Source organism: Lutjanus erythropterus, chromosome 17 (genome assembly GCF_056507025.1).
Source record: "Lutjanus erythropterus isolate fLutEry1 chromosome 17, fLutEry1.hap2, whole genome shotgun sequence".
Taxonomy (NCBI): Eukaryota; Metazoa; Chordata; class Actinopteri; order Lutjaniformes; family Lutjanidae; genus Lutjanus; species Lutjanus erythropterus.
The window spans coordinates 23,388,135-23,412,855 of record NC_139333.1 but is presented as its reverse complement, the minus strand read 5'-3'; the positions used below and the strand labels follow the sequence as shown (position 1 = coordinate 23,412,855).

The 24,721-nt window shown below is 39.0% G+C and overlaps 1 protein-coding gene across 1 annotated transcript in view; it reads left to right on the top strand.

The window, feature by feature from the left end:
- Nucleotides 1–24,721, top strand: part of kif19 (kinesin family member 19) — a 47,981-nt gene that overhangs the window by 10,671 nt on the left and 12,589 nt on the right. Inside the window, exons 3-5 of the mRNA XM_084741381.1 lie at nucleotides 19,766–19,876; nucleotides 19,996–20,083; nucleotides 21,501–21,637. Of these exons, the coding sequence (XP_084597507.1) occupies nucleotides 19,766–19,876; nucleotides 19,996–20,083; nucleotides 21,501–21,637 (336 nt within the window). The remainder of the gene's footprint in view (nucleotides 1–19,765; nucleotides 19,877–19,995; nucleotides 20,084–21,500; nucleotides 21,638–24,721) is intronic.

The window sequence follows — 24,721 nt, the reverse complement described above, 5'->3', positions numbered from 1 at the left end:
TTTGATAACCACTAATAATTAAAACAGTTTGTACAAGGTCAACTAAAGCTTGGCTTCAGGCAAGAAGTTCAGCATTGAACCTCATTGCTGTTTTGATAACCACTTAATTGTTAAAGAAAATTTCATGCAAATTGGCAGAAAATTCTATTTTAGCTTCTCAAATCTGGGCATTTCCTGCTTTTCTCTGTTTTATATCATTAAACTAAATATCTTTGTGTTTTGGACTGACAAATAGGACATTAATAGACAATATCTAGGACCCTAACAAACTGGAACAAGCATTTTTTACTCTTTTTTGTAACATCTTACAGACCATTTATAATAAAAAAAAGTTAGTTGCAGCTCTCCTGCACCATCCTCCATTGGCATAATAGCCTAGTTTTTTTTTTTTTACGAGGCAGAGTGTTTGAATAGCTTCCTGGCTGAACAAGGGAGGGAAAGGAACTACAAATAGCCATGTCCTTTTTAGCTGTGAAGACTTAACCTCCACACACAGAGACAGAGCCAGAAAGGAGACCCAAACCTGAAATGTGGCATAAAGAGAGACACAGAAATAAACCAGAAGAGTTTATTTTGGTTTGCACACTGAAGGTAGTCCTACTTTTTTTTTTTTTAGCAAAACTAGGTTAATATGTCAACACACAAATAGACTGCCTGACCTCAGGAAGTGGATAATCTTCACTTTCCTCATTTTCTCCAACTACATCTTGCCTGCCAAGTCACACTATGTCTGACTCCCCTGATCCCTGCCCCTCCCCTGTGTCTCTTTTACAACAAGTGCTATTGTGGATGAGTCTTCGCATGTTTGTGTGAGATCCCTCTCAATGCCCTCCCTACTCCTCCACTCCTAATCCTGATGAGAGGGCAGGGCGTGGCTGCTCACCACAAGCGGCTTCTGAAGGAGGAGACTAGACGCTTGAGTATCCCTTCTGTTAGTTTAGTGCTCAAGTAAACACACTTATTTCCCCCGACTAACCCCTGTGGGGGTACAATAAGGTTTTTTGCTGTAAGGACAAGGAGACACCAAGGAATCACAATGAGTTGATTATGCAATTTGATTATAAACAGTGTTATATAATCAAGCTGGTGCGCAATAAAGACAAAAAGGAAGGAGGTATGAATTATTCACAGCATGCTGCGTAGACCTGGGACAGTATATCTCCTGATACGATGCTGTCACGATACTTAGGTTAGATTCTACAAGTAGTGCAATTCAATATTAAGATTTATTGTAATTTATAAAATGGATGCTTTTGTTAAGATAATATTACTGTGACCACAATGCTAATTTGTGTTAGCACAGCGATGGGAATTCCTATTATATGTTATCAGCAAGTTAATGGACTAAGTGCTAGTTATTTAAATATATTTTAAAAAATTGATTCAGCAGTCAAAAAATAAATTCAGGCATTATAAAAAGAATTTTGAGTTTTATTTTTGACCCTTTGAGGTTGCTGTAGTTAGTTACTGTGAAGCCAGAATAATAGACTGGGTTAGCAAATTAGAAGCTAACTTTTTCATTTCCACAGATCAGATGGAATATATGACTAAAAGTCTGAACACGTGTCATTTTATGTCAAGCCTGTGAAGTAAAATGGATCTGATTGTGAAGATATTACTGCAATTGTGATGCTAATTTCTCTTAGCACATCAATGGGAATTCTATGTTAGCATCAAGCTAACAGACTAGTTATTTTTATATAGAAAATTGTTTCAGCAGTCAAAAATTCGATTCAGGAATCATAAAAAGAAAAATTACAATACTTAAGAGAATTGATTTATTCTCCCACTCCTAATGATGAGTCCTTGAGCGTCCTCTTAGTCTTCAGTCCACAGTCGCAGTCAGGGTGATAAAAGGGAGGGAACAAGCCAATGGGCATTTACTGTAACCTCAAATAATTATGTTTCAGGTTACGCAAGCATAATATGTTTGCCATTTTGGGGAAAGCAAAATTGTGATAAAAAGCACATCATTATGTGCTGTGTACGCGCAGTTGTCTGTGTATGTGTGTGCTCTGTTCTGTGTAATAGAATCAGGAGGACAATGTTCTCCTGCTTGCTCCGAGGCCACCTAATACCTCTTACACAAGCAGGAAGTACAGGCCAACTGTAGGGCCATCCATGTGCTGTCTTTATTGGGCTCCTGGCCAGAAAGACAGGCAGAGATTGGCCCTTTCTAACATAGTTATTGGGTCACATGTTGATTTTCACAACAACCAAAGTGTACAGCAGCCTCTTAAAATCTACTTAAAGTAAAACACTGACAAACTGAACTGAATGAAAGGTAAAAAATATCACTATACTGAGAATATGAGGAGTGACAAATGGAGTGTGAGTGAGTTGGGAGAGCAACAGGTGGACACAAAGAGACTGTGGCAGAGTCAGGACAGAGAAATGAGGTGGCACTGGGGACAGACAGGATTGCAGGTAGAGGTTGTAAGCCGAGCATTAACAAAGAAAACACGTGCCATATCTCTTCGGTTTTCAAGGAACAAGAGGGAGTAAGCCTCTGAGGATGTTGTCTGTGTCACAATTGAGCCTCACCAGACAAACAACATGTTTGTCTGGTGAGGCTCATCTGTGACAGTGCCTTTCCAGTAAAAATAACAGCAGTGGTTAAAGCTGGAAATACATACACTCATTACTTAAGCAGTGTTGTTACCCAGCGATACCTTATCCGCAATATGGCAGATCAGAAAAAGCTGAGTCATCTTTTGAAAGCTGATGTCAGTCATTTTTGGAACAACAGCCTTATTTTGTTGTTTAGTTTTGTATCCAGAAATTATTATGACATCTTTTATCTTTTATTTAAAACCAAGAACATGCTGTTTTAGAAAAATCGACACATGAGAGTTGAATGGGGTGGGACACAAGGCAGAGAAGCTGTGTGAGCGGAAAGTGACAGGTGCATGGGGAGGTAGTTATTGTAATGCAGTTTTTCCCGCTGATTTGGCTGGTTATAAATACCATCAACAGTGGAACCTGCAGCATTGGATGTGAGACGGAGCTAATGGGCAAGTAGGCACTTTAAACCCCTTAAAAGCTGAGTTTTCTACAAAGGACTCTGTCTCTGAGTCATTACTTAATCACATACAGATGATGATGATGATACACATATCATCAGTGTGACTTAGACTTTTCTGAGCATGTCATTATCAATGTCTGTAAACCTGCTTAGACATCATGGAAAAAAGAAGCTCCTTATATTTAACTTCAGAACTGCAGGGAAACGTTACAGATGCTGCCATTCAAGAACAGAGAAATGTATAAGTATAGAGAAATGATAAGAAAATAGAAAATAAGAAGTATGTAAATATATGTAGAAATAATAGCAATGTAGAAATATAAAAATAGAAGATAAGGCATCAAAGGCAGAAAAATGTGAATCATGCCACTGTATATATAATGATGTAAATAGCAATACTGTTATTACTGCACAGTATACAAGTATACAAGTATAAATAGTGGGAAAATTATAAGCCTATAGAGAATTTTCTTGAAATGATCACTTTTTTAATTTCTCAGCAGCATCAAAGCAATCCAGTTGTTGTAGTTGTCTAATTTGGCATGCATTGAATGTTGGTGCCGATGTGAATGAATTGCTCAGTGTGAATGAATGTTAGCCATGATGTGCACCAATTAATGTCAATCAAACTGTGACCTCGGGACACTGCTGCCAAATAAACTTCACACAGAGAAATGAATATTTTTTAATGCTTTACAAATGTTTGTTTGGGAGCCGTCTAACCACTGAAGTGTCTGCATACTAAATGATATTAGCACACTCAAAAATTAAGTGGGATACTGACATCTTCAAATGTCTTAAATCACTGAATACTCAAAATGTTCTTTGTGTGCCCATTTTTCATCCATGCAGCAGCTTGTTTCTGTGTAATGAGCTTTACATTCTCATGGGGCCGCTAACATTTGTTGCTAATTTTTGTTCTAGTTCTGTTTACTCTACATGAGTTCTTTCATCTTCAAAAAAGAACAGTACAATATATTTTTAAAACCCTGTGGAGAGTGCATTGAGTGCTGTGAAGACTTGAAGCTACTTGACAACACTAATGGCTGCTTTTGTGTGTCACACAGATGACATCTCCAACCCTGTTATCTCTGATGGAGGCAAAATGGACTAAAATGCCTGAAAATAGCATGTTGTTTGGCACCATTCTGCCATTACTGATGTCATTACATGTGGACATGGGCATAAAGTTAACTTGACACAGTGCTAAATGGATCCTTGCACAGCTTGAGGTTGTCTCTTTCTGAAAAGACCCTCCAAAAGGGCATTAAATACCAAAGGTTCAAGACTTGTTTTTCTGCTTTTAATCAGATACAGTAATAATACAGGGAATTGTAACAATCATGTATGATTATTACAATAGAAAGTCACATATCAACAAAAAAACAGGAGATGCTGGGTTGATGGAAGTACTAGAATTGGTTTGGCACTGGTCAGTCTGTTCTGTGTTAGCCGAGAATTTGGCAGAAATGTTCATCTGATATGGATGAAACATATTTGCCTCTATTATATGTCTTTACTGTTTGAATGAAATATGGATGATTAAAAGCAGCTATCCTCATTTGGCCATTTGTGTGAATCTTGCAACCTCTTTGCTCCTGAACTCCTAAATGTAATCTTTATGCCTCTGACAGCCGCGCCAGGAGACATTATGCTTTTGGGTTGTCCATCCATCCCGTTCTTGTAAATGTAATTATTTCTACAACACCTTGATGTTATTTCTTTAAATTTGACATAACATTTGGACTGAAGGATAAACTGATTAGAGTTTGGGGGTCAAGAGTCAAGTTCACTGTGACCTTTAACGTCTTATTCTTGAATTTCTTCAGATTTGGTCCACATGTCCACAGTTGTCAAGAAACAACTGATTAGAAGTTGGAGGTTTAATCAAAGAAACTTTGACCTCATTTCAAAACATGTTTTTGCCCATAACTCCAGAATTCATTTGCTAATCATGACAAAATTTCACACAAACATCTAATAGGATAAAATTAAGTGAGTCAGTGATGACAGTTTGTATCCAAAAGGTCCAAAGGTCGTCTTTACATCGGCATGATTATATTGTGCTGTCTTAGTCCTCTGTCCTCCTCTGTAACATATATTCTAACTGAAGATGGCATGTCCCTTTCATTAAATTTCTTCAGAATTCTCGGTACAATTATTATTATGTCTGGACAAACATGGATGTAAACTGCAAATTGACTCGATCATGGAGGTAATTATAGTTTCTGCCATTCAAGTTTATGGGATGTGACATAAGCCGATGTTCTTAAAAAGCCAATGAAAGAGATTTATTTACTTTTTTGATCAGTTAAATGTTTCTCTTTTGTTGAAGTACAAAAACCATAATTCACCATTTTTTGCTTTCAGTCGCCTAGCAACAGTGTTCTCATGACTTAAATCACCTGAATGTCAAAAATAATGGCTTCCATGTCGGAACGAGAACCTCACACGTTTCATTTGAAGGTACCAATTATCCTGGTTCGAGCGGACTCACACAGCTGCTCTGCTGAAAACTGTTGAGCTTTCAAACTTGTTGCAGACTCCAGCATTACAGGAATATTATTGGAGTCACTAAATCATTACAGAAGCCAACATGTTTAGATCATTATGATCTTCAACAATAATGCTTTATAAAGGGAGAGTTCACCCCAAAATCAAAATGACATGTTTTACCTCTGGCCTGTATTAATATAATGGCACTAAACGGCACTCTCTTGTCTCTATTGTATTTTGCACTTCATAATGCACCACACATTTTCAATGGGAGACACGACTGGACTGCAGGCAGGCCAGTCTAGTGCCCAAACTCAAAGCCCACTGTTGTATCATATGCAGAATGTGTCTTGGCATTAGCAAAAAGATGTTGTCTGGACGGCAGCATATGTTGCTCTAACAGCTGTATGTACCTTTCAGTAATAATAGGGCCTTTAGATCTACAGTTGAGTATACAGAGCAACCAGTCATCCATTTTTTTCTTTCATCTTAGCTGATATTTTAAAGGAATGATATATTTGATGCTTCATTTTGTAGGGGCCCATTCAAGGCTACATATGAGCCAGAGTAAAGGCAGTCTTCTCTCTAAGTTTCCGCTTGACTTGATTTTAATCCTAAGATTTCCTCCTTTGACCTTGCCAAAGGCACAGCTGTACAGCTTTGTCTGTACTCTTAAGTTGTTCCTCTGGCACTGTGACTCAATTTTGACCCACAAACACCACAGGGCTGTTACTTGATTCTTTGCAGGTTGTATTTGCATGTATAACTGTGCACTGTGGTCAGGGTAATTAGTGATTGTCCTAGTTTGTGGGTTATTGCTGACCTCCGGCCTCTGTCCTCAAAGTTACCTCTGACCTTTAATAGCCAGCAGTCGGAGCCAGTGTCTGGCATCCAGCTACTGAGCTGTCCTGCCAGTTGGCGTACACTTGGATGTTTGTTGTTTGTGATGGTACAAAGTGGATAAGTAATAGCTTTGCTGGTAATCAGCCTAATTACCATCAAGGAGGTTGTGCTGCTGGTTCTGTCTTTTGTTAGTTTGCAGGATATTTCAAAAACTTGTTATAAATAGCGATGCAACAAGGAAAAAGTGATTAGGTTGTGATTTGGATCCAAAAATGTTTGCTGCTGTTGCACTAATTTGAAATAAGAACATCTGGCATAGGGACACTTAATGATCTTTTGTCATTTTATGTTGAGGGCGACAGTAATTTGACCCTCATCTTCACACAGATCCGGGAGTTCAATTAATTGCTTTCATGGATGACAAATTGCTGTATTGTTCCTGTCATCCTTTGTAACCATCTGTCCCTGTGCTATCCAATAATGTGTGCTACATGCCCTCTAAACCAAATGACAAGGGTGATGAGCAAGTGAGAAAAAATAGACAGATGGTAAAGAAAGAAAGAAAGAAAGAAAGAAAGAAAGAAAGTGTTTCCTCTTATCCAATTATTGATCTCTCAAGACCACTTGTTGCGTTGCATAAGAGGCTGGAAATCCTATTGCAAGGACCTGTGTGTGTGTGTGTATGTGTGCGTGTGCAGGTGCACATGTGAGTGTCTGAGTCGGAATTACAGCGACGCTCGTTTGACTGTACTGATCTGGAATTCGTTTGCTGCAGCCACAGCCAGACGTCTTATGTAAGAGCAGACCTTGCTATCAAGCACCCTGTATCAGGTACTCTGTGATCCAACACACACCTCCAATCATCGAGAGCCCCTGAAACGGGATCTACAGTAGCATTGTTGGGGTGCAGAGAGGGCAGCTCTGAGGTTTTCTATCAGATAACCGGCCGCAATTGTGCCCGCTGGACTTTCCAAAGCTTCAGTTGCGTTTCTGAAAGAGCAGCTTGAAAGGTTGTCCCGTAAAGGTCATCGCTTAGTCCTGATTGCTTTCTTTTTGTGATCTTGATCTTTTGTTCTTTGAGGTATTCTTCACACACTGCGCAGATGTCAGTGTTAAACGACTCTGCGATTATGTCATTGTGCAACCTAAAGATAAGGGACGGGAAATGGTGAAATGTATGTAGAGAGCCCAGCTGTCCACATGCACACAAACGCCCACATGCACAATTGTTCCACCACTTCAGAGGAAATTACATTGACTTCTGTTAATTTCCTGAAGACTTACTCTAACCTTAACCTTACCCTAACCTTAAACCAAGTTTTCATGCCAAGGTTTAATGATTTATGTTATTGGGGCTTTCCTTTATCCCCAGAAGGGAGGTAAGTTGCCAAAATGTGATTGTGTAAGCAGATTTATGTCCCTACGAGGGGTGAAAAACTCTTAGCATGTCACAATTCGATTCTAATTTAGAAGGCTATGATGCAATTTTAAAAGATTTTTCAGTGCATCTTGATGCATCAAAATATTTGATTTCTTTACGTGATTTATATTTTTCTCACTATGTGACTACCACTTTTGTCCAGGCCCCTTTTCCCTTCAACTTTATGGAAGCCAAAATGCGTCCATAAACTAGCTTTAAAACCAAGGGATTCTGGGTGTATTGCATCCATCTGCAGTTGTTCAGGCTCAGCCATCCTCAACAAAACTCAAGAAGTACTCTAGTTTAGAACGGAAACACAACGCATATGTTTATGTTCTAACATTTTACCATCCCACTGGCTCAGTTGTAAGGAATGTATAGCCCAGTATTAGAAAATTGTGACAGTAGGTTTTATTCGTAATCTGCACAGTACTGGAAAAGACGCTGCTAAAACAAGCAACAAGGAAGAGTGTTAACCATTCCTGCTTCAGCTTCCCAACCGTCAGAAAGCACAGGAGAGATTTGTTTACCTCCAGGACTGAAGTTAATTCTCACTTTGGGGTTAACCCCCTTCATTTTTACCAGCAGTTGGAAAAAGCTCCACTTGGTCTTGAGAAGCTGCAGCCTTTATTAACAACTGTAACTTGCACATTCACTGCTAAAACGGACAACTTTCTGCCAACTGCACACCCGTTTTTCTGTTCTCCTGCATTCACTGTCACTCATATCACCCGCTAACCTTCTTTTGCTCGTCCACTCACTCCATACGTGCACACGCACGCACACTGCCCTGTTTCTTATAGGAGCCACACTACTCTTATGTTGTTTCTTTTGCATCCAAACTACTTTCAGACCTGACAAATTGACTACATCTCATAAGTATCATACATTACTACTTTTTAACTGCAGTAATAATCGGATGTCTAGTGTTACACTTTCACCTGGCATTAAGATGCTTCTTGCAAAATCACTGATCCTATGAGTCATATCTGCAAAGCTGAAAACATTACACTGATGGGACGTAATATTAATTAAGAGGTTTTTTAAAATGAAAATTAGAAGGCTGAAATGTGTGAAATGTGAAACGTGTAGATGAAAACAATGGCTTTCATGCAAAGTTCAACTACCTTGTAACAAGGCCACATTTTGCTTGTAGTGAAATGTGTAAATTAAAGAAAAGGCTTTTATATTATATTCATGTTCAGCTACACTGCAAGAGGGCCCCTATGAACTGTAAATGAAAACAACAGCTGAAAACAAAAGTTCTGAGTATATATTTGATTTCATTTTAAAAATCTTTAGATCTCTTTAACTTTGTAAATTAACATGTTAGCTTGTCTGTTGCATTTAATTTAATGTTAAACAGAGCACTTGTTTAATCACAATTCGATCATATTGTAGAGATCTGGGTTTTAAATGTCTCGTTATTGCATCAATTAGTAGTCTTTCAAGAGAGAATCACAGTGCATCTGAGAAACTGTGTCAGAAGATCAAAGTCAGCAGGATTCATACTCTGGGGACCTTGAATGTCTGTGCAAAATGTAATGGAAATCCCTCCAATAGTTGTTGATATATGCAGGTCTAGACCAAAAAATGGACCTTCTTAAGGACATTGCCATCTCTAGAGCATATTAGTATGGCTAAAAACTGTTTGTGATGAACTTTGGTGGAAAGTTCAGCCAGTTGCCCAAGGATCAAGAGATTATTTTTAGTATGAAACCATCATGCAGGTCTTATCCAGGTGGCTGCAAAGTATTTTTTAGGATTAAAATAATACAGCCTTGGTGGAGCCTTGATGATGATTCTCAGTTTGAAGTCAATTGAAACACAAAGCAGTTGAATTGGAGACATGCCTCCATGGTAACAACAAATGTCACATGGAGATGAGGATTAAATGAGGATGGTGTGTCTTGGGAAAATCAACATGCATAGATTGACATGCGCTTAAGATAGGACACTCTGATATGTGACCCATGGATAAAAGCCCTTCTCTTAATCTCTCCAATACATGCGTGGTCAAGCTCCATGAGCTTGCTAAAAAAAGGATGTAACCTCATGACCTTTGAAACCAGAGCAATAAAGACAGCACACAAATGTAAGCAATAAAACGTGACACACGTGTGTGTATAGGTGGTTTGACGTGTTTTGGCCCTATCGCTCTGATTCAGACCCCATCTGCTGTATGCTGGTGCTCATCTCTCTTCTTCTTCTTAATTTCATCAGTCTTTCTTTGTAGCTGCTCTATTTATCTGCCCAAGTGACTACTGATGTTCTTGATAATTACATTTAAAATGTTTAACAAGATATTTTGTAAGTTTCTCCAGTGTGTGAAGGACAGGCCTGGGTAGTATTGCTTATAAATAATCTCTTGATATTTTTAGACTTAACAATTTCTCTGAAATGCCACATTCTGGAATCACAGTACATTCTCAAATACTGCAAACATATGATGATCTTGTAGAACCTGATGTATTGCTGTAGATTAAACTACCCAATAGTAGGGCTGGGTAATATGGACATAATCAAATATCACATTATTTTTGACCAGATACCTCAATGTTACAACAATATGGTATTGTCATAATAAATTGGGAAAATTACGACACTTTGCAGCCTTTGCCAGCCCATATTGTTGCAGGCTTAAATGTTGTTTTTTCCTGGTTTTTAAGGTTGCATTACAGTAAAATTATGTATTTTTCTTAACTTTCCAGGCTGTTTTAACTGTTCTGTTATTTCCCTTTACCCACTTGGTCATTATATCGACATTACTGATGATTATTTGTCAAAATTCTCATCTCAATCTACAATATAATGGCATTTGGTCTATCTTGTCATATCTTGATAAATGATTTCATCCACATTGCCCAGCCTTACTTTATACTGCTTGATAGTTTAGTGTACAGTAATGTATTATATTTTATATTATTAGATAAAGTATACATTTCAAGATATATATCATATCACAGCATAGCCTAAAAATATCAAGATATTATTTAAGAGATGGTCAACTTAACAGTTGAAGTCAATCAAATTGCACATAGGAAACTGTTTGTACACCTGAGCGAGATACTGATATTGCACAGCATTGAATGAAATTACACCTGAGTGAATATTTATTTTGTACAGTCAGTATACATTAATACTATAGTCAGTTGTCAGTTCTGGTGTGTGTATGTGTGTGGTCTACTGGGAGCAGTGCTGGTTGTACAGTCTCTATAAGCCATATTGCCCTGCCCTACAATGAGACTAGATGGAGGCCTGTGTGTGATGATCATGGAGATCAGAGTGGAAACACTTAATTCTGCTTCTAATCAAACTTTGTGTTTTACTACACTGTCAGTGGCAGCCCGTGAACTGTAGTCCGTTTATACTGTAAGAGTGAGATTTCCAATTGCTCTTTTGTCATTTTTTTAGTGATCCGAGCTATCATTTGGGTGTAATGAAACCAGTGCCTATAAAAGCGGTTGATGTCTACACGGCCGCTGACTTTTGTTAGCCGTCTTGGCAGCATTTGCTACTTGGCACAGAACAGTGGAGCGAGTCAGGGAGAACCAACCAGGGCAGACTGGCTTGTGAAACAGTACCACATCCAGGCTTTGAATTATGGATCCGTGGTGGGATCTAGCAGTGCTATAATCAGCAAGATGGCCAACCAAAGTCAGCCCCGCTGCTTTAACGACCAGACCAGCAGGCCACGTTGATTAGAAAACCCATCAGCCAAGGAAGGTGCTGGGCAAGGGTGCTTCATCGCACCCCATTGCTTTTTATGGCATTTAGATAACTCCATCACGCTAATTGGTTTCATGTCGCTGCATAAGCAAGCTGTTGTTTTGACTTTGGCTGATCCTTGTGAGGATATGAATATTTCAGGAGCCTCTTTTTTTCATAGCCACAGTGTGTAAATTCACGCTCTGACCATTTGTTCTGTCAGCCCCCCAGGGTCACGTTAAATTGAGCCAAGCCCTGCATTCAAATGAAAACTGCCTGTAGCATAGCACATGATGTCCATTGTGAAAAGGGGACAGCATGATTAAAACTGTTAAAAATGACACCAGGTTTACAGAAGCTGTCGACCAGGAAATTGCTTTCCTTTTCACCTCATTCAGTTCTTGGATCCATCAAGTTTCTGGCCCACTCTTGTCAAAACTGACGTCTCCTTTAGTGGCAGCAGCCATGAATTAGTCAGTGAAAAAGGGGTGATTGGTCCCAGAAGAAAGAGCAACAATACTCAGTTTAGGTCCAGGTGGACAACCTGACCTCACCACATAATATGTTATTGAACTGGACCATAGTTGAGAGATTTCTTTGTCTGCTAATATTATGATCTTTGAAGGATCAAAGTTAAGGAACCAAACCAGTGAACCAGTTACGTGTTCTCTGATGGTGGTGCAGGTATAATGGCTAAAAGGTCAGAGGGAATGAACCACCAGCATAGATCACACTGAGGACTCACACTCCTTCTATATGATATCTGACCTAGTTCAAACTGTTAAATGATTATTGATTATCTCAATTATGATAATTATCTCTCTAGACCAGGGGTCAGCATTATCAAAGAGACATTTTCAGCCGAAAATGAAAAAACGAAATCTGTCTAGAGCCACATTTTTTTTTATTAGTATCCTAGGGTGACTTAAGACTAGCCACCAGTAAATTTTAGAGGAAAATGTGCTGAGCTGTGGTGTTCTTTAGACCTACAACAATGACAAATTTAAATTAAAATCTTAACAAGTAAGAACAGTTACAGTTATTTCCATTTAATTGTTTGTCAAAGCCACTGGGCCACAGAGAGCCTCATGTGGCTCCAGAGATGCAGGTTGCAGACCTCTGACCTATATTGACTTTCAACATCAGAAAATTAGATGATTAAAGAGAGGGAGTCAGTTCTTTAGGCTTCTGCCCAGCTCATGTCAAAATTGACATCTCCTTTAGTCACGGACATGAATTAGACAGTGAAAAAGGGGTGATTGGTCCCAGTAGAAAGAGCAACAAGACCTAATTTAGACCCCAATGGAAAATGTGATCTCACCGCATAATATGTTATTGAACTGGACCATAGTTGAGAGATTTCTTTGTTTGCCAATAATCTGATCTTAGAGAGATGAGAGTTAAGAAGCCGAACCAGTGAACCAGTTACTTCTTTCCTGATAGATGGGCAGGTATGGCGGCTTAAAGGTCAGACAGAATTAACCACCAGCATGGATCATGCTGAGGACTCACACTGTTTCTATCTTCCATCTGACCTACTTTACACTGTCAAGAAATTATTGATCGAAACAATGGTCTATACATAAACTGACAAAAGACAACAAAAAGGCAAATAGACAACAGAGTCTTAATATTAGTGTCCCAATAGTAACTATCATTGTCATAGTTACAGCTTCCCCACTACTTTTTCATTAACAGCCATACCAGAACCAGTCAGATATTTCTATTAATCTTATCAGGTTCTATGTGTTTGCTGTATTGTGCCAGTCGTGTTTGTAGAGCGGTTGCCGTGCAGCTGTCCTCTGACTCACATCCCAGTTTGAAGCCTGTTGAATTCACAGCAAATAAGAAGGACGAATCCACCAGCTTTTCTAAGGCTGATTCTGACGATTTCGACTGTTCTGTTGATGATGTTCTGTTGACTGACAGTTTGATCAGCTGATCCATGTGTACAACAGATCCTGCCGTGTAATGCGGTTGGTCAGTCCAGGTGGAGATGAGTCATAGGCTTATCCAAACATAGAAATGACTTCATAGTGTGTGTAGTGACATACCTTTGTTGCTTGTAGTGTTTGACATAACACTTCAACATACCACAAACAGTTGTTGCAACTAACGATTATTATTTTCTTGATTAATAATTTGGCATGCAAAATATTTGTTTAATCTGATCAACAAAACCAAAACCCAAAGGAATTAAATTTGCTGGAGTGAGAAAAACAGAAAATATTCACAATCCAGAGGCAGGTACCAATGATTTTCTTTTCCATCTTCTCAAAAACTGATCATAATGTTGTCAAAACTGTCAAAGTATTGATACTTGTTCAATACCACGTGTTTAAAATGATACAATATCAGGTAATTCCTGCGTCAAAAGTACAGAAACTATAAAAAAAGATATTTAAGTGCTCATTTAAGGCCTCAGTTCAGTTTTTATTGTCCTGCCTGAAATTTGTCCTTCAACATAGCAAACAACAGTGTTCAGGGACCTTTTCTGTACCAGTACTGAGTGCAGTGTTAGTGAAAAAAAGAACCTTTTTTCTCATAGCAGTGGTGCCCGATGTTTTTTAATATGTATAGAGTATTGGAATGAAGTTTGCAATGTTGGTATTGTGACAACTTGAATAATTTATCAAATAATTCAGATAATGAAAATTATCTATCTGTAGATCGACAAATCCAGTGGTTCACAAACCAGTTTGAGAGAATTTTGTCTCAAAGAATCACCCCTTAGCATTTTTTTAATAATATATTTTTAGGTTTGAAGATAAAAAAAGTCTTCACTGTCAATAAATGATCAAACCTGATCACTATAAATTACAATCAGTCAAAACAGCCAACCCTGTGTCTTCCCTTGTGGTCCCAACTTCCAGAAATAGTAATAAAAGTTCAAATATTATGTTCCTAAAACCCACTCAAGGACCCTTTTTGTTCCCAGACTCCAATTTGAAAACCACTAGGCTTCTTGATTAATCGACTAATCCTTGCAGCTCTGTTGCATTCTGGGTGATAAAATGATCTGCATGAAATCTAAGCGTTAAAATCAAATCTTCTCATGTTTGTCTCAACATTGTTTTACCATTAAACTTTGCAGTCATCAGTGTATGCACATGGATCAAGAGAGCTGCCTCTGCCTGAATGTTTTTAGTGTGAAAACCAACAGACGGCACCTCTTGTCATGCAAACACTCCAGCACACTGCGTGGGTGTGTGCTGGCCTCAGCGCTTGTGGTCAGTCATGCCACTTGCCACCCTGCTTGCATGGACTTGCTTGTTGCAGCGGACATTAAATGCTGCCCTCTTAGTTGCTATGTGTACATGAGTACATGTTTCCATGCAACTAACTGTGTGAGAAGGAGAGAGGACGTGTGGGAGATTTAATGGTTTCTATGACACTGCCATGTTTCCAAATGCTTCTTAACCTATTCTGTACACTAGACGTCAACACTGAGCAGCTAAGACTGACCTGTAGTTCACCCCTTTGTTGCTCAGAAGCCTCTTAATTGACCTCAGAGGACAGTCGACTGTGAAGGGCATATATGCTGGCTAAAGTCTTATGTCAGGGAGGTTACCTGTAGTTCATTATTGGCATCAAAACCCTTCGACAATGCCCAGACATCCAGTCTTACGTAGCCACACAGTGTACTGTCATCAGAGCCAGCACCTTACAGTCTTATCAGAAGACTTTAAGAAAATTAGTGGTATAGAATCTGCCCAGAGCAGCAGGTGGTGTGTGTAGATGTTCATGGGTGGAGCTGTGGAAGGTAACTCAAGAAACACAGATGACAGACGGGACAAGAGGTGTTATCAACACCCTTGGCCTTAAATGATTTTCCCAAGTGGCATGCACGCAGACAAAACTGTGCATGGATGAGCAGACTATTTGATACCTACTATACATGCAATTATGTAAGAGCATTGTTGCATGCTCATCAGCTTTCTCAAGGAACACAATTACACACGCACACACCATGCATATAGTACCAGGCGATGGTCACACCAAGCTGGCTAAATTATCTCTCTGGCTGAACCTTATCCACATCCGACAGACATTTTTCACAACACAAAACTGCTCTACAGTTAGAGTATTGAACACATTTTGAAAACAAACATGACATTTTAGTGTGGACCAGGACTTCGAAGCTTTTCCAATTGCTGATACATATTGTAGACACAGTTAGATGCTGTGTTATAGTAGAATCCATTTAATTACAATCCATTTTTCTGTTGCCTCCAGATCTGTTGTGCAGGTCTTGTCATTGAATCAGAATCAGGTTTAGTATAAACAAATTTGCCTTGGTGTTTTGATGCATAACAATAAACTTACATTCTAGTAAGTAGAAAGATGAAAAGGAAGTACTGCGGGTGAAGAAGCAATGTGCAAAAGATTCACAGGGGAATGGGCAAAAGTTCACAGTAAGCAGTATAAGGAATTTTTTAAATAATGATAGTAGTCCAAAAAAGACAACAAAAACACACTAATAAGAATGAAACAGCAAAATAACCCAATATAAGACATCAAGCACAGTATGGGGAGGACAGAGGTTTACTGTAAACCGCAGAGACTAGCTACTGCTTATCAATGGATGGCTGTAATTCACATTTTTGGTGTTTTCCAGCTTGGCTTATGATCACGTACAGTCCTATGGACTATTAACAATTTAGGAGATGATTGCTAATCAGGGTGGCCAGGACAACCAGCCAAGCATTAGATCAAAACCAGCCCAACACCCCAGAAAAAGACTTGGGTGTGAATAGATTATTTAATTTAGAGTTAAGACAATGCAAATTGCATGCAAAATAGATTGATATAACCAACATAAAATTCAAAAGCAGCCAAATTTCTTGGGAAATAGTGCAGATCTGGCAGCTGTGTTGTAGGTTGCTAGCTTGGAGATTATTGTTTCTCAGGGGCTTTGAAAAGTCAGATAGCAGATGTCACAATGCTGTCTGAAACAAGCATCCAGTGCCAGGCTTATACCCACGGTGCACATTCAGTGAGTCTGACTACTCAACTCTGTCTGGTTGCTACTCTTACAAACTGCTATAAAGTCACATTTTGGGAAAACAGTGACTAACTCAGGTGAAAAACTCTTACTTGATTTATTTAATTAATCAGTGGAGACACCTGCACCATGTATGTTTTTCTGATGACAAAAGCTTGACAAAAACAATGATGGGACAGTCAGACAACTTGCAAGCCTACTGCCAACCTTGATCCTAAAGTGAACACAGATTTAGATTAATCCTCATGACTCTGTCTCTTTGGTGTTTTTTGTCCAACTAATTATCTGAATATACTCATATTGGCTCTGAATGGCATCAGATTGGCCAAGACTAAGCGGCTTAAGTGCTTCTGACCTTAAGTGTTTCTGATACTAAGAGAAGTACTCTCTTGTTCACAGTATCTTTCCTGTGAAATGCGATCAGAAGTCGTACGTCACCGAAGCTGGCGCCACACAGAGAAAAGTTAGAGGAGAAGCAGGAAGTTAAGAGGATGGGAAAAGAAGAAGGCGGGAGGGAAAGAGAGTGGCATCACCTGCTGCATATGCTACGACGTTCTCCTCACATGCTTTCATGCATATTCTTCTTGTCCATGTGGTTGCCAAAAAAAGATTAAATTCTTCTGGGGAAAAGGGAAGCAGCATGAAAAGACATCTCTTAAGCCCAGTAAGGACTAAACTCGAAGGACAAACAAGCAGCCGTGTTGCATTCATTTCTCCCACCTCTCCATCTTTCCTCCCTCTGCCTATCTCTCCTCTTGAATTTCAATTGAGAGGCTTCAAAGTGAGCGGCTCGGTGGTTGAGAGGGTCATCAAACAAGCCGGGTGCTTCAGCGTTACAGGCCTCAGAGGACTCTCCAGGTTCACCGCCGAACGGAGCTGGCAAACTCCCAGCCGCCCCACCGTCGCATCTGAAACGCACTCAAGGGTCCTCTGTCTTGTTTTCTTTATTATTATTGACTTTTCTGCCAATTGCACGGCATGAGATTCAAACCCAGAGCACTGCGATGGGAGTAATTTTCCTTTAGTTGTCAACAACCTGTCGAGCCAGTTCAGTTTTGTCAACAGCATTATAATATTTTCCTCTGTAGTCGTGCTGTGCCGCCTCTGTACAGAATTTGTCCCTGAAATGTTCTTTTGGAGAGCTGTGATTTACTGATGATTGTGGATTAGGCTTTGTGAAACAGCACAATTGGAACAATGACACGTCTCAGTCTCCATGTGTTCTCATACAGCAATCACAACCTTCCACTGGTCCCTGTCCTTGTGATGCTACAGTATGAATGTCCTTGACATGTGCGCTGATGGTTTGGTCATTGTGTTCTATAAGTAGGATTCAGAGTATGGCAGATGGCCCATTTGCATACACGCAAGTGTCCTTGATGTGAAGAGGGGCTGTTTTTGTCTTATGGACAGCATGTCATACATTGAAAATGACAGCTTCCAGTGACATTTTCTTTTCTCTAATGACATGTACATACAATTATTAGTAATGAAATGTAGGAAAAAGAAAAACTGACTGCAAATTAGAGAAGTGAACCTGAGTTTTTTTTTTTAAATTTGGGTTTATTTTTCTGTTTATTCTTTTTTGGAGCCCCATTACCTTCCACAATAGTGGTTGCTGATCTTGACGGGGTCCACATAAAAGGAGGTTAATGATAAATAATTAATAAAATAATCGTTGTTAAGAATTTAACTGATTAAAAATGTATTAATTGATGAAATGGCAGTACTCACCTCGTTTGGCTTTGTTTTGTCAGGCGGAGCCATTTGTTGAAAATGAAAAAACTTAAACTTAGAATGAAAAGAAAAAAGGAGAAAAAAATGAAAATGAGAAAAATATTAGAAAAATACAGCATGATATTATATAATCGATGGTTACTCAAGGTCAAGATGACCCATGGTGACCGGTCTATTTTAATGATTATCACCATTTTTGTCACCATTTAATGATTTAGACCTGTCTAATGTATAATGTTCTGGGAAGAGGTTTGGTTGACCATCTGTGATTGCAGTTTTCTTTCTCTCTTTGTAATCCCAAATATAATTCTGAAAAAGAACAAAAATCGCTTGTTTCCCCCCTAATTCTGCTTTTTAGTTGGATATTGCTTTTCTCTATTCTGGTCACCAGTCATTTTCTTTTTTCTGTATCTCTTACAGTCTGATGTGAATGCATAAAATTGCATGTGCACCAGATTAATTGAGATAGTACAGTAGATCCTTGATTCCCAACAAGGCTTAGCTCAACTAATATGTAAAAAATGCAAGATATTAATTGGTAAAATGATGATTTGGCAAACATATTTAACTATAGAAAGAAAATAAACATACAAAGAGGATTTCAAATTGGTGTAAGGCAGATCTTGAGTGTCACAATAACCACTTAACTACCAGCTACGATAAGCTGTCTGCATGTAACACGTCCCCAATTAACCTAAATCAGATCAGATGTTTCCTTAACACCTCCTGCTTCAATTGAGAAAGCTGTTGTGTAAAAGCTAGTCGAGCATGCAGAATCGAAACAGATCCCTAAACATAATCAATAAATGCTTGAAATGTCCACCTCCTGCCACTACAAGTGGTAGTCTTAATGCAAACTTAACTTGCATAAATCCTACTGAAATCAACGGAAATGTGCACTTGTCTTGTATCAAAAAGATATTTATTTTATTGCTTTATTTTATTAAAACATCCAGTTTAAAATGGACACATTAGGAACATGATGGTGTGCATGAGCTCATATGATTGTGTTGTGGAAGTACATTAAACATAAGCATTGGTGGTGGACAAACCTGCCAGAGGTTGATTGCAATGATTGTCTGATATCTTTAAATTGTCCTGGTGTATATCAGATGCAAAGTGTATTCAACAGAAAGAGACATCTGCAACAGACAGAGAGCCATCTGCACTTTACTGTATGTTAGTCCTGACGGCTGATGTTCCAGCTGTACCTGCTATTTCCATTTCCCTCTTCCGACTAACACAAACAATAATCTATACAAATTGTAAATTATAACAATAGCAGAATTTAGCTGCGGTAATAATTTCAATAACATTCCAGCTGTCCTTTTCCTCATCTACTTTTGCCACATTTTCAAGCTGAAACACAACATGCTGAAATCATGGAACATTTGCTCATTATGTTCACCTTCCACAGTGATTGACAAGAGACATAGCATCTAGCTAATTGGCTGCTCAGACATCAGAATGTGCCTGGAGACTTAACACCCACTCATTCTGTGCGCCTCTTTCCTTTCTTTGCCTTCATTAGATGGTGGTTCTCATGGACCCCATGGAGGACCCTGACGACATCCTGCGTGCCAACCGCTCCAGGGAGAAGACGTACATGTTTGACGTGGCATTCGACTACACGGCCAGTCAGGTCAGTAAAAAGTAAAAGTTCAAATGAAACAAAAGCTAAATGAAACAAATGTGGTATAACATTTGTGTTTCTAGAATACGCACATGCACTTCAAAGTTTATTTTCTTTTTCCTGTGCAGGACGAGGTGTACCGAGCTACAACCAAAGGGCTGATTGAGGGCCTCATATCAGGCTATAATGCCACTGTGTTTGCCTACGGACCCACAGGTTTGTGTGTGTGTGAATCTGCGTGTTGCACGGAACCCACAATGTGAATTAACCTGAATGAAAGTGCATCATCCACCAACTACATATGTTAGCGTTTCTGGTGCATAATCTCTGACCAGTCTTTTTCTGAGTCAGAAAACTCTCAGGAAAAGGTGACTTTTTTCCCCATCTGTTTTGGCTTTTAATTTTAGTGGACTTCTGATTAGACATGAGTCATTATTTACTTCCCACGTGTCCTGTGGGTAGAGACAGACTGTCAAAGACTATTTTGTCTCCACAAAGTTCAGTCCATCTGTCTCGCTGACTTCTGCCTTCTGTCTGTCCATCTGTCTCAGAGATTCACAGCTCTTTGTCTCCTCTAGGAGAAGCAGACACAGGGGTTTTAGTGTGTTTGTGTCTTTGTTTGCACAGTGTGCAACAGTTTGATCAGGTCAGCCAAGGACAAATTAGGACAGCACATCCTGAACTTTCAGTAATACTTATGGGGACAGTTCACGTTAGCTTTTAGCTTTAGCATTTACTGTCTTTCATGGGGTGTTTTGGTTACTTTGGTTTACAATTTTTAAATATTGTTATCATAAAATAAAAGAAGGTTAGCCTGAAAAACTCTTAAATATGGAGCTTAGTCTGGGTTCAAATGTACGTTGAATTGCCGCAAGTATTGTTTTCTGTGACTGTAATGTATTGTATATATGTAATATAATGTATTTTTTGTTTCTTATATTATTTGTCTTTTGTGTGATGTTGCTAATGATGCTGCTATGATGCAAGGAAAAAAATCTGACTTGATCTTTCAATAAAGGGTCGTCATCACTATCATTATCATTATCATTATAAAGTTTTGGAAAACTTTTTACACATTTTGGAAGACTATTTGAAAAACTATTTACACACTGATGAGACCAAAAAAATCTTTTGAAGTCATGTTCCTGGCCACCTAAAGGAATTTAATTCCAATATTCACTTTTCTTTCAATTTCAAAATGACACTCATGAAATAATGCAAAGAAAGACCCTAAAATGCTCCACAGAACTGAGGGGAGCTTTGTGACTATAAGCAACATTTTTCATATTATACATCCTCATTTCATGCATTGTTTATATAAGACATATTGATTAGAGCAGCAACAAACAAATGTGTAAAAGTTGATTAGTACCATCCTTAAACTATGATATGTTGTATTCCAGTTTCTTTTCAAGACAAACAGTTGGCTTAAAAAAAAACAAAGAAAAGAGAGATAGCTGATGATAGTGTGCATCTAACAGCGATATAGGGTTAATTATGCAGAAACTAAACACAAGTCAGCCTCATCTCTAGATAATCTAACAAGCTGTGGGTGTTTCATCTGTAATCTGTAAGTAATGTTATATATAATGACATATAAATTTTTTTCTTACATTTTCTTTTCTGTTCGCAGGTTGTGGGAAGACATACACCATGCTGGGGACTGACAAGGAGCCAGGCATTTATGTTCGAACGCTGAACGACCTGTTCCGTGCCATTGAGGAGACCAGTGACGACATGCTGTACAGCGTCTCCATGTCTTATCTGGAGGTCAGAATTTCATCTTCCACAACTTGTCTCCAGACATTTACTCCAGTCACAAGCTCACAGAAATATCTAATTAATACAACAGCGATGACACATCTCCTGATTACCATGAACTGGGGCTGTTGTAGCTTGTTAACTAAGCTCAAAGATTTCTTCTGATTTCTTCACATTTGTCACATCCATCTGTGTTTCTGTCAGCGTCACAATTAGAAGTTCTTATTTCACCATCATCTCTTCGCACTGATGAGATCTGAGGTTGTTAGCTAATGGCTGTTGCAGATTGGAGATACTGCTGGTGTCCGTTTACTTTGGTCTGGCGTTTGTTTCACGTCTGGATTGAGCTGAGCCGACATCGTCATCCACAGCCTTGTAGTGAAGCCCAGACACAGATGAACAGACTTTACAGAACAAGTTAATTCCACATTGATATTTGTTCATTTTTATACACATTGCGTTTCTTTTTATCTTGCCTTGATGTGTAGGTTATGTCTTAAGTAAAGAACTTTGAATTGCCTTTTGAATTGTTGTAGAAAAGCGCTGCCATGCCTCCCCCTTGCACTGTTAAAAGGGTTATTGATCCTACCTTGAAAAGAAAGTTCCCGTCTTTCAAAATAACCCTTTCTGAAAACAAAAGTCCAGTACAAGGTGACAGTCGGCCACAGAGTGTCCCTGTCTGCCTTATCCTTTTTTTTCTTTTGTTCTTTTTTAATGTTTTTCTTTCTTCTTCTTTTTGCTACAACCTCCAGCCCCACATGAAACTCGCAAACATTTTCTCTATTTATATTTCACTTAGATATAATGGGCGCCTATTTTAGTGTTGTTAGTCTCTCTGTGGTTTTCTTTTTTTCTTTGCACAGCTGATTCATCTCTCTCTTGCCGACCCAGAGTGAACACACATGCTGTTCAAGTGCAACCTTTTTATACAAAAAATATGAGTTGAAGTGAGGCAACACGAAGAAACGTGAGGTGACTGAAACATTTAAAGGGATAGTTTGGATTTTTAAGCAGGGTTATATGAGTTATTTATCAATAATCAGTGTATTACCTGCAGTAGATAATGGTAGGCTCACCCCCAGTTTGGAGAAGCATCAGGAGTACTGGTGTTTGAAGCTAAACAATATGCTATTTTTGTTCTATTTCTGTTCTGTGTTTCTCCAAAAATTGACTCTGGTTCAAATTTTCCTCTGCATGGCGCTGCCTTTTTTTTGGCATTCCCTCATGCCAACATTGCTAGTGTGCCGTCAAGACAAGAGCGACAAAGTGAACGTAGCAGTGACGTGCAGTGTCAGTTTAGTTTAGGCTGTTTGTCGGTGAATAAATGGCACAAGTCTTCAAAATCCAAGCGAAGTTCTCCTGACTGGAATCCTGCTGGAGGGGGTTAGCTGTTAGCTCTGAAGTAGCAGATCCCCTTAAGACGGACTGACATTTAAGGTGGACCAGGCTAATCTCAGGTTGCTATGCCTTTGCTCAGGAGATGACCACAACCCTTAACAGTTACCAGTTACACCAACTAAAATTCACATATTTGCATGCCATATCTTTATTTTTTGCATCAAACTCTGGAAAATAGTATTGATAGCAATATCAGTAAGTATCGGTATCAACTGGTAACAACACCCATACTATGGATAAAGACCTCATAAAGCCCCACCTCAAATAATCCAAACTATTCCTTTAAATTACTCAGACATTGTTAGCGTTTCATCTTGGTGTGTCAGGGCCATTAAATGGAGTTGTTCTTTCATCAGATCAGCATGAATAGAGGCATATTGAAGACATTACGAGGGGGCAGCAGTAATGATGCAGACCGTCACTCAAAATTAGTTTAAAGACAGAGGAGCTCACCGTACTTCTAGGTGTGGAGTGATCTGTGGTCCTGTTGGCTGAGTGATTATCTCTGCCTTTGTCACAGGATGATGAACCACAGATAAGAACGCAGGTACAGCTCAGACTGTGTGTTTAACGACAAAGCCCTTAATAGCACTGGATACAATGGAGTTGGTTCATTTGACTCTGATAGCAGTAACTGAGCCGCACTGGTGTGACTTCGTATTCCCATTTAAAGAGGTAATTTTTGGCTTTTCTTGACTGTAGTCAATTTGAAATTGGTAGATTTGTTAGTGTAGATATTCATAGTTCTGAATAACATTCTCCTTTATTTTTTAAGCAATCTATTTATACATTTTCACTTCATACATAGCAGCTGAAAAACAGGAAATTTTGTATCATGTGAGCCATGGAAATTGACTGCCTCATTCAGGATCTTTTTTATGATTTGAAATGAACAATTTGTCCATCATAGCTTTGCTCTCAAATGCTATTATGTAAAAGATGGCAGCATGAGTTTAAAGAATGAGTCAGACTTGTTCAAAAAACGTTAAGGGTGTCAGGAAAGGAAATTGGAGTGAGAGAGAGGAGTAAAGAAAGGGAGAGAGAAAGAAAAAAGGGACAAAGGTAGAAAGAAAGAGGTAGATGATGAATATAACCTTGTATAAAAAGATCAAATATGAAAAGAACATTAAAGCTGCAGCTGAACATGAAAATGGCACAATGTGGGTACAAATTTTGCCTGCTGGGAGGAGGGTTTGCATCAGACATTGAAATTACATTTTGTGTTTTTGGTGCCAAACGCTATCATTATGTTCAATGATTGACAATGTTATTGAAGCTTAGCTCTTTCGTGGCACTCTGGGTGGGTGGAAGAGAAAATTTTCCTATTAAAATGCCAATCATGGAGTCTAGATGTTCCCCGACTCGTATTGAACTCCAGACACAAGGCTGCGTGTGACGTGTGTGTTTGCTGTTTCCAGGGAGCAATCTGTTGCCACTGCTGCTGCCTCGCCACAAAGAGGTTAAACGCCATTTTACAGCCTGACTGGACGATGTGCACACATCTGCTCCTTTTCCTGTACAAATCACACTCTCTTTCACATGTGCAATCTCTGAAGCACATGTGCAGAAACACACGTAGCAAGTGCAAATACACTTTTATTTTTCAAAAAGCCACCTTCAGATGTTCACACCACTCATGTACACAGTGCTTCTTCCCTCTTTCCTTTTACCTTCACTCTGGTTTTGTTTCCCAGC